We start from the raw sequence: 11491 nt of genomic DNA, 5'->3' as shown, positions 1-11491 counted from the left end.
ATTATAGTGTTTTGAAAAGCTCTCAAGGTAAGTTACAAGAATATATAATGAAAAATGGAAGGTTCCATTTAAAAAATTCGAAGTGACCTTGCCCTGACCTTGACAACGCTACCCAAGGTCAAACCAATGATACCACTTTATGTCCCCCTCGAAGTCACAAAACATTTGTTTGAAACATTTTTCTCTAAAATGCACTATTCAAGAGAAATTTGAGGTTGTCATTTAAAATGGGACACCCTGTATATCGAAATTTATGTCATTCTATTCACAAGAATTTTTTTTATTCGCTTAAACAGCTTATTATTTCCTGGCCTTTTTTTCCTATTTTGAATAAAAGAAATCCTGATCATAACTAGAATGTTTAATTATTCAGGGTTTAGGCGAGACTGCGACTCAACTGGTTCGCGTGGCAAGTGAGGAACACGAGCACAAGGGCACTGTCGGTGCTGTTGGCGGTGTATTACGACAAATTCCACCGACGGTTGTGAAACCGATTATTCTGGCCACCGAGGCAACGAGCAACGTATTGGGTGGCATGCGATCATCGTTAGTACCCGATGCACGTCGAGAGGCAGTACAAAAGTGGCGGCAAGATTCCGATACGTGTTAATCCCGTCGATACAGAGTGGGAAAATTGTTAAATCATTATCGGATTGTCAATCAATTTCGCTCAAACAACGCTTTTTGATCGCAGCCAGTTAGGCCGAGCCACTTTTTATTGTAAAATATTCATGACATATATATATATGTATGGAAAAAGAATATTAAGTATAGGATAAGAGTGCCATACGTTTGCATTACGTTTGGCGATATTGTGATTATTCTCACTAGATCTATGCGAATTATTATCGTTCGGTCTGTGCAATTAGGCCTCGAAGGAATCAAAGAATCAGAAAAGAGTGCAAAGAACCGACAGACCTAAAGACGGATCGTCAATAGACGACGAAATACAAGAGGAATCGCCATTGGGTCCTAATTATGAATATTATATTGTTGACGTAGTCAAATCGGTTCCATTCATTTTTTGTACATTATGAAAAGTGTGCGACGCATCTGGCAGAGATTTAATGATAAATCACTTAGTTAAAAATTTTCGCTAATTTCGTTACAATTGTACAAAATACTTGTTACACTTGTAGAATATAAAGATAGCTAAGCTCTATACCGCAAAGGAATATATTACATTGCTTCTATATATTCCTTCTCTATACATTATATATACATATATATTTTTTTGTTTCGATCATGTGAATGTTTTATACCAATGATATATGTGTATCCGAAGATTTTTATTAATAAAATTATACATACAATATAAAAGAACGCATTGTTATTCTACATAATTTTTATGACAATTATTTATTTGTATCATTTAGTTGTAATGTACGTGGTGCGTACACAAGTGGGCCCACTACACACACTACACACATTACACACATACACACACATGCATACGCCGACTTCCCGACAAAGTCGGTACGCGACAGACCGGCGCCGCGGTCGGCGCTTTTTATCTTAGGCGAACAATAATGATCACGTGCGATATCGAAGACCACGATTGGTCGACTATCACCGATGAATTTTCCTATGAAAGGAGCGCCTTCGAAGGGTTAGCCGAGACAGAAATCAACACGCAGCGTGCGAGATAACACGTTATATCATAAGACCGAGTTCTTTTCATCGTGCGAATAGAGACCGAGTTCTCTCTTATTACATAAAAGCCGAGACCTTTTATATCACGAGGCCGAGTCCTCATACAATACAGATTGTATAAGAACAATAAAACAATTAATAAACAATTAATACGTGGAGTGATCTTCCCCGTATACGATACATAAATTTGGTGCCTCCTGTGAGGTCGTTCGCGAGGCGAACGCGAACGACGTTTGGACGAACGAGATTCTGCCGATCATTCAGATTTCCAATCAATCACAAGTGGACGAGATTCACGAGACGATCAAATTTGGATGGACGATTATCCGGGAAGGCGAATAAAGCGGGACAGAGCACACAAAGAGACACGAGCAAACGGCGAGGACATTGTTCAAATTTAACAGATTACCGATCACGCAATTTTTCTCTATCCTTTACCATCTCCTAATCATGGCCGAAAGGATCAAACTCCTTATTCAAAAGCGGACTTCCTTAAAGTCTCAGATCACTAGCTTAACAAACATACTCGAAAAAGATCGACAGGGTCGCCACGATAAGATCGCGTTAAATTTACGCATGGCGCGCGTCACGTATCTTTACCATGCGTATGAAGAATACAATGACGAATTACTGACATTAGATTCGAACGAGAGTCACAAAGACGAATTCGCAAATGTCCAAGAAAGGTTCTATTCATTGGCGAGCAGATTTGAGACTTTAACGGGTTCCACAGAGTTCCCCGCAAACGCCGGCACTTCGAGCGGTGTGCCTTCCCCCGTCAATACGAATCCCATGCACGTCGTAAAACGGAAAATAAAATTACCTGAAACGTTGCTATCTAGTTTCGACGGGCAATATGATAATTGGTTATCGTTCAAAAATGCGTTTATCGCGATGATAGACACGCGTACGGATTTGGACGATATAGAAAAGTTGCATTATTTACGGTCGGCATTAACCGGTGAAGCGGCGAATAAGATAAAGATCTTAATAATCGAAGGCGCGAATTATAATAAAGCCTGGGAACTATTGAAACGTGCATACGAAGTAAAACGTGTTCTGATCTCACGTCATCTCTCAATGTTAATAAATTTGCCAACGGTAGAAAAAGAAACTACTGAAGGTTTATCTAAGCTTGCTGACGACGCGCAGCAACATGTCGCATCCTTAGCCTCGCTGGGAGTTGACGTGGGATCCGAGATACTCGTCAACATACTACAAAGCAAATTACTAAAAATACGGCCGAAAAATGGGAGGAAACGCTCAAACGCGATGAATTTCCAAAGATCGATGACCTATATGAATTCTTATATAAAACCGCGGTTCGCGTGTCTAAGCGCACTCGCCCGGAACTCTCTAAACACTACGACAAGAATTCACCCTCGGTAAAAAAACCGCGAATATCTAATAAAGCCTTTATAATCAATACGGCGAATAATTGCGTAGCATGTAAAACTAAACAACACCCATTATTCAAGTGCGATAAATTTAAGCAGTTGGACGTCCCCAAGCGTATCGAAGTCATAAGAAACGCCAGGCTTTGTTACAATTGTTTGCGTTCGCATAGAGGCAAGCCTTGCAGTTACGCGAATTGCACCATTTGTCAAAAAAAACATAACACGCTTTTGCACATCGACAAATATTCGCCCGCAGTTACAAAGGGCGACACAGCAGAATCGAAAACGGGAAAGATGTTATGACTAACATCCAAAGCCGGCAATAATACGACGTGTCTCGCAACCATTTCGCCCACATTCGCACCGCAATTAATGACAACCGCGATGATACTCGTACAAAATCGCGAATTCGAATTAATTAAATGCCGCGCACTATTGGATACATGCGCCACGACTAATTTCGTGTCTGAAAGTTTCGCAAAACATTTAAATCTTCCCATAACCGCGTGCACGCTACCGATCGGCGCAATCAATTCAACGAACACAACATCCAAGGACGTCGTTAGAATCACCATCCAATCAATATATAGCGAATTCAGTAAGGACTTAATACGTTTATTAATTCCAACAATATCAGATTTAATTCCATCGGAAAACTTCCCTCGAGGAACTCTTAAAATACCGCCCAACGTACCATTAGCCGATCCAGAGTTTCACGCGCCACGTCCCGTGGATATATTAATCGGTGCTGGGCCGACATTATCTTTGTTTTCGATAGGCCAAATTAATCTATCACGAGACGGTCACGATCTATATTTACAAAAAACACGTCTGGGATGGATAGTCGCAGGCGGGAATGCTTCACAAAGTCGTCTTAAAACCACCGCATGCTCATTAACTAACTTAGATCAACAAATTGCAAAATTTTGGACGATCGAGGAAATAACAAATAACATCCCGAAATCAGTTGAGGAGAGTGAATGTGAAACACATTTCACAGACAATGTTACTCGTTGCAATAACGGACGATATATAGTACGATTACCATTTCGCAAAGGTGATAGACAACTCGGTGAGTCGCGTGCTGTTGCCCTTAAACGTTTACAGTCTCTCGAGCGTAAACTAGATTCCGATCCAAAACTAAAGACGTCTTATTCTCAAACAATGCAAGAATATTTATACATGAAACACATGTCTCCGATTGATGAGCCCCTTGACGACGGGTTTTATATGCCACACCACGCAGTAGTCAAATCTTCGAGCAACACGACCAAGGTTCGCGTAGTATTCGATGCGTCAGCAAAAACAAACAACGGTTTATCTCTAAATGATATATTGACAGTAGGATCTACCATACAAGACTCGTTATTTGCACATCTACTTCGTTTTCGTATGCATAAATATGTGCTGTCCGCGGATATAGAAAAAATGTATCGGCAAGTAATACTTCACCAGGACGATCGAACATATCAACGTATACTTTGGCGTCAGGACGGTCAAATCAAAACCTTCCAACTTAACACACTTACATTTGGCGTATCTTCATCACCTTATCTCGCGATACGCACAATTCATAAGCTTGCCGATGACGAACGCGACGCATATCCTAACGCCGCTGAAGTTCTTAAAACACATCTATACGTGGATGATTTATTAACCGGTGCAGAAACGATTGATAAAGCTCGTTCATTACGCGACGAGATAATCACGCTGTTATCTCGAGACGGTTTTAACATCCGGCAATGGGCCTCGAACGAGAAACGCGTTATCGAGGATTTAAAACCCGACGCCGTGAATTCCGATCTCATTTTCGACAAACCTAATACTTTAAGAACGTTAGGTATATTGTGGTGCCCGCGCGAGGACATGCTACGTTACTCAGTCCGTTCTATCAATCATACCAAACGGATCACGAAGCGACTCGTCATCTCAGAAATTGCCAAGATATTCGACCCTTTGGGCATCATAGGGCCGGTCATATTGTATGCAAAAAAAACTAATGCAGGATTTATGGCGATGCAAATTACACTGGGACGAATCTATACCCCCTAGCATACACTCTGCATGGAACGAATTCGCGACACAATTAGACTCTATTAAGGAATTATCTATCGATCGCCAGATACTAATCCCTGGCCATATTGACATTCAGGTTCACGGATTTTGTGACGCGAGCAATATAGGCTACGGTGCCTGTATATACGTCCGCTCAAACGATAAATATAACAACACGCGTTGTCATCTGTTATGCGCCAAGTCACGGGTTGCGCCACTAAAAACTGTAACAATACCACGTCTCGAATTATGCGGTGCGCTTCTATTAACAAAATTATATGAAGAAATTCGCGGTGCGGTAAAATTGTCTTTTAACAAGGTAATCATGTGGGGCGATTCGACCATAGTACTTTATTGGTTGAAAACTTCTCATCTCTTAAAACCTTATGTTTCGCATCGAGTCGCGCAAGAAATAACACACCCACAATTTTGGCGACATGTCAGGTCAAAGGATAATCCCGCCGACGCGTCGTGGCTAACGAATGTCGAAAGCGAGTGGCCTAATAATATCGTAGAATTAAACGAAATACCGGAACTCAGAAAAAATGTTTGTCTGACAACAAATGTCGTTGATCTTAGTATTTTTCAAAGATATTCGTCATATTCGAGAATGTTGCGAGTCACGGCGTGGTGCTTACGTTTTCGGCCAAAGAATACTTATCGGGGACAATTATGTATAAATGAACTAGATGAAGCAGAAATCCGAATAATAAAAATTATTCAAACTTGTAGTTTCTCGCGTGAATTGAAAGAACTCTCTAATGGAAAGTCGATGAGCAAAGGCAATATCGCTGCTTTGAATCCATTCATCGATGAAAACGGCTTGATACGTGTCGGTGGACGTCTGAAAGGATCGAAGTTGACATATACACAGAAACATTCAATTTTAATCCCGAGTCGCCATTACATGACTGATCTCATTATTAGAGAGATACACGAAAAATATTACCATACCGGCATTCAAACTACCCTATATACAATTCGGCGGAAATTTTGGCTGCTCGATGGGTGAAACCAAGTGCGCAAAGTCATACGATCATGTATACGTTGTTTTCGGTTCAACGCGGATACCGTTAAATATAAAATGGGTGATTTGCCGAAAGCCCGAGTGTGCGATGCGTCTCCTTTTGCGAACACCGGAATCGATTTTTGTGAACCGTTTTACGTTAAAGAAAAAAAATATAGAAATCGGAATCGGATTAAAATATACGTATATGTACTCATATGCATGGTGGTGAAAGCCGTACACTTGGAAGTGGTGAGTGATCTTACTACCAACGGATTCCTTACTGCCTTACGACGTTTTATACCAAGACGCGGCATTCCAACTCATATTCACTCCGACAATGGAACCAACTTTGTCGGAGCGAATAATCAGTTAAAAGAATTATATGGTCTCTTTAATTCTAATGAACATAAAAATAAGATAAATCAATTTTCGTTGGAACATCGAGTCACGTGGCATTTCATACCTCCTATTGCACCGCATTTTGGCGGACTGTGGGAGTCGGCGGTAAAGATGTTCAAACACCATTTCAAACGCGTCATTGGTGAACTTCTATTCACTTTCGAAGAATTTAACACTTTTACCATAGAAATTGAAGGAATATTAAACTCGCGACCTATTTCTGCGCTATCTTCCGATCCTAATGACCTTTCCGCTCTTACACCTGCGCATTTTTTGATCGGTAAACCATTGAATAGTCTACCTGAGCTCGATCTCTCATCTGTCCCAGCAAACCGATTATCCGCCTGACAACATATCAACAAGGTGCGACAGGATTTTTGGGTACGATGGAGCTTAGAATATCTTAATGAGCTACAAGTTCGTCGCAAATGGATCAAAGACAAAGAAAAAATCAAAGTCGGAGTTGTCGTCCTCGTCAAAGAGAAAGGCCTTCCTTGTCTACATTGGACTTTGGGCAGAATCCTGGAAATACATCCCGGCGAAGACGGAATCCCACGAACGTCACCATCAAGACTCGTGCCGGAATACTAAAGCGCTCAGTGAAGTGTCTATGTACACTGCCGATTGAACTATAATATTATAATGACGAACATTGTAATCACAAATTGCGAACAATCCTGTCAATATAAGTAGGTGATCAAAGCGATTTAATTGATCGATACCCTCTCAATGGGGGGAATATGGTGCGTACACAAGTGGGCCCACTACACACATTACACACATACACACACATGCATACGCCGACTTCCCGACAAAGTCGGTACGCGACAGACCGGCGCGGCGCCGCGGTCGGCGCTTTTTATCTTAGGCGAACAATAATGATATATAATATCTTAGGCGATATCGAAGACCACGATTGGTCGACTATCACCGATGAATTTTCCTATGAAAGGAGCGCCCTCGAAGGGTTAGCCGAGACAAAAATCAACACGCAGCGTGCGTGTATAGATAACACGTTATGTCATAAGACCGAGTTCTTTTCATCGTGCGAATAAAGACCGAGTTCTCTCTTATTACATAAAAGCCGAGACCTTTTATATCACGAGGCCGAGTCCTCATACAATACAGATTGTATAAGAACAATAAAACAATTAATAAACAATTAATACGTGGAGTGATCTTCCCCGTATACGATACAGTACGTGTGTGTGTGTGTGTGTGTGTGTGTGCGCGCGCGCGCGCGCGCGCGTGTGTGTGTGTGTGAGAGAGACTGAAATTGGAGGGTCTAATAAACAGGATTGTTAGCGTTACATAAAAAAGTAACGAAATTACCGATTTCGTTACTTTTTTTAGTAACGAATGAGTAATGAAGTTACTTTTCCTAGTGAGTAACAGTAACGATAATTAAATCACAATTTTCAGGAACTAATAACGAAATTTTACGTTACTTTTTTCATTATTCCGTTGATATAGAGTTATTTTAATAAGAACGCGTTCACACCTTAATGGAAAAGCAGTGACCAATCTGAACTCGCGCTGGTAGTAAGTAGTACAAAGCCGAAATTGTCGACACTGCCTAACAGACGGACATATTGAATAACAATTACTTATTATTAAACAAAAATTCGAGATTCAGCGATATAAATTAATTATAATTTAAAATTAAGATATATGTACTGATGCAAATTAAAATATGTATCATAATAAAGAATTAATAAAATAAAACAAAAATATAAATTAAAAAACAATTTGTTCTTATGTAATTATAATTTACATAAATGCAATCATTTAAAAAAAAAAAACGAAAAAGTAACAATTTTACCGTTACTTTAAGTAAACGCATTACTAATGGCGAATTCGATTGGAAGCACTAGTGCGCACTGGCGCATATTAAAGCCGTTGTATACCTACTGATTTAATTTGAATATAAAAATGAAATGCAAATATTTCGAATCATGAAATACATATTTTATCTAATAGTATAACAAAATGTATTGCGAGTATTTCACGATTTAATCGATTTCTATGTTTATTTATAAACATATTTTTACATTATTTTATGTACAATGGCTTTAATGTGCATCAGTGCGCATTGAGTGCGTCCAATCAAATTCGCTATAAAAAACGGTAACTTTAACAATTCTGCTAATAAAAATCCAATTCCTCCAAGTGTTAAAAACCGTTTAGTTTGCATCGACACTTTGCATCTATTCGATATTTTATCTCTTCTTTTTCTTCCAAAGTTCGAATATATACACGCTAATCCACAGTTGCCAGGTCTCCAGATTTCGACTGAAGGCTACAATTTTCGGGACTAATCTCCAGCAGTGTTGTTAAGCGAGTCACCTTTTGACGCATGTGCGTTTGGACATGGCATCAGTGTTGTATTAATGTCGAACTTATAAAGATCCCGTAAGACCCTATTTTGACGTATCTATTACTACGTTTACACGGCATGCTTTACGCCGAAATTATAACATCGATGTTATAACTTCGGCGTAAAGCGTGCCGTGTAAACGAAGTTAATAATTCTATATAAATTATATATTGTATATAATATATTTTTTGAAAAATTAGTAAGGATATAATGAGAAAAATTTCGATAAAAAACCAAAGATATAAGCAAAAGAAGATACAAGTTTATGGGCCTGAGCACAATAGAGGAACAGGAATTAGATATTAAGATTTTAACCTATCAGAAACTGATTACATCGGAATACACGGTTTCTGATAGGTTGAAATCTTAATATCTAATTCTTGTTCCTCTATTGTGCGCAGGCCCTAAGGCTAAATGTATTTTCTTCTTAATATGAATAGTGTTGATGAAATAAATTTCATAACTTCGAGTGAATCATCTCTTCAATCGTAAGGAGACAATAATTATATACTTAAAGTATAAATTAATATTAGATTAAGTACGTATAACAACAAATTAGAGTATAGGTATAAAAATTTAAAAAAAAATAAAACAAATATTTTTCTTTTTTAACATAGGCATTAAAGATTTTTAATCAATTTTTGTTTTAATAATGTAATATTATTAATTCATATTTTAAAAATATAATTATTATATCTTTACCGATAACGAAGACTTAAAGAACTAAAATTTATTCCACTTATTTATATAAATAGAAATAAATGTATTTATATTGAGAAAATATCATCTCTACTTTCTTTAACTTGTTAAAAATTTTTATATTGCTTTGCAATGACAAGCCAATTCGATTTTCAAAGATTATTAAGTTTCATAAGAATAAGTGGACAATTATAATATATTAATTTATAAATATAGTATGTAGGTAACTCTCTTCTATTATTAATTATTATTAAAACCGTAATCAAGAATTAAGAGTCAATTAGTAATGAAAGGACTAGATTATACATTATAATATATAGTTACATAAGTCAAAGACGCCAATATTAATTGATAACATTAATAAATAGGATAATAATAATAAATATTCATGTAGGAACCGTCACTATAGGAACCGTTAATCTGGAAACACAATAGATAACACAGATAATAGGCACAGGCAACAGAGAATAACGAGCGTCCAATCAGAGCTTTGGGGTATAAGTTCGATATTATATCCCAGAGCTCTGATTGGACGGCTCGTTATTCCCTGTTGCCTGTGTCTATTGTGTTTTCAGCTTTACTTTCATTCTGTGTACGTTACTGGATTTCACTAGCGCTGCAATGCGCATGCGCTAAAAGATGACTCGCCTAACAATACTGCAGATCTCCAGTTCTCCAGCAAATGGGGAAAAATCTCCAATTTTTCGCTGGCGCGCGCGCGCGTGTGTGTGTGTGTGTGGGGGGGGTATTTATTAATATTATATAATTAATAATATTAATTACACTATCCAATAATGCCCGCAATGTTATCGTATAAAATTAATTCGGTTTTTGGTTCAGAATGTTTATTTTAAAATATTTTTACTATTATATATTATTAAGCGTAATGTAAAAAAGAAGAGATAGAAAAACTACAAAACAGATGTATGAAAGATGCTGGTTTTCGTAAACATTATGTTGTGTTAATTTAAAGATGTGTAGTGTGTTGTTTTTTTGTGTGTGTTTTGTATAACGCGCAATATCTGGAGACACTGGTAGTGTCTCAACGCTAAGCTGCGCGAAGCGACACTGCCGTGCCTCCTTTACGCGAACTGACGAGTTGCGGCAGATCGAGATTATCGGATCTCAATAACGGCTGAACCGATCGCGTTCTATGTATGCTCAATCGATAGCCACCACACGGATTGTATAATAAAAATGCTTTTATTTTTTTTCTACGTGCCCTACGAGCGGAGATATCGCGACGCAAAGTTCCGAACTGCTACTTTTCAGATCATCAGATTCAGATACGTTATTATTACCCTAGCAATGACATTGGTGATGATTGTGCTCCGGTGCATCGACGACCTTTTATTATGATTTATACGGTAATATAAATTATATACAAACTTACCTTTTTAAAAAAAAGGTAAAAAAAGCACTAAGCGTTGGTGAAACTGGCCCAAATGGTGCTTCTCGTAATGAATCACCATTTGGACCAGCTTTACCAACGTCAATTACTTAATCGGCCGAGAAACTGATAACTAATCACATTTGCTGTTTAATAGAACTAATGATATGTATCATTTGTATAAAAGATTTGATATCAACAACTGGCGCCAAGTTAAATTTTACCATTTTAATCCTCCCAAAGAAAAAATATAATAGTAACTTTAATGTTTTCTTAATTTTTATTTAACTCTAATGATATGTATTATTCGTATGAAATATTTGATATCAACAAAATTGGCGCCAAGCTAAATCATCAAAATTTTATCAAAATTTTAAGTATTATTCATAAAAAAGATTTGATATCAACAATTGGCGCCAAGTTAAATTCCATGTAATTCGAATACCAAATTAAATAAATAATATTAACTTTAATGATATGTATCATTTCTATAAAAGATTTGATATCAAGAA

At 37.8% G+C, this 11491-nt stretch overlaps 2 protein-coding genes across 4 annotated transcripts in view; both read left to right on the top strand.

Annotated features, from left to right (window-relative positions):
- The window catches only part of Atg2 (Autophagy-related 2), an 11404-nt gene extending 10203 nt beyond the window's left edge, over positions 1-1201 (top strand). For all 3 annotated transcript variants that reach the window (XM_018504193.1, XM_018504192.1, XM_018504194.1), the window contains exon 16: positions 374-1201. In XM_018504193.1, the coding sequence (XP_018359695.1) occupies positions 374-610 (237 nt within the window). In that variant the 3' untranslated portion in view covers positions 611-1201. The remainder of the gene's footprint in view (positions 1-373) is intronic.
- A 5132-nt stretch (positions 1202-6333) lies between these two features.
- Positions 6334-6861, top strand: LOC108758944 (uncharacterized). Its single transcript, XM_018504188.1, has one exon. The coding sequence runs from the start codon at positions 6334-6336 to the stop codon at positions 6859-6861; it is 528 nt and encodes a 175-aa protein (XP_018359690.1).
- The last annotated feature ends 4630 nt before the right edge of the window (positions 6862-11491 follow it).

Source organism: Trachymyrmex cornetzi, unplaced genomic scaffold, assembly GCF_001594075.2.
Source record: "Trachymyrmex cornetzi isolate Tcor2-1 unplaced genomic scaffold, Tcor1.1 scaffold1603, whole genome shotgun sequence".
NCBI lineage: Eukaryota > Metazoa > Arthropoda > Insecta > Hymenoptera > Formicidae > Trachymyrmex > Trachymyrmex cornetzi.
Note: the sequence above shows the minus strand (reverse complement) of the source record. Positions and strands in the feature narration are given on the sequence as shown.

Excerpts from the sequence above, each read along its gene's own strand:
- LOC108758944 (XM_018504188.1), top strand. The coding sequence starts at position 6,334 with ATGGTGGTGAAAGCCGTACACTTGGAAGTGGTGAGTGATCTTACTACC.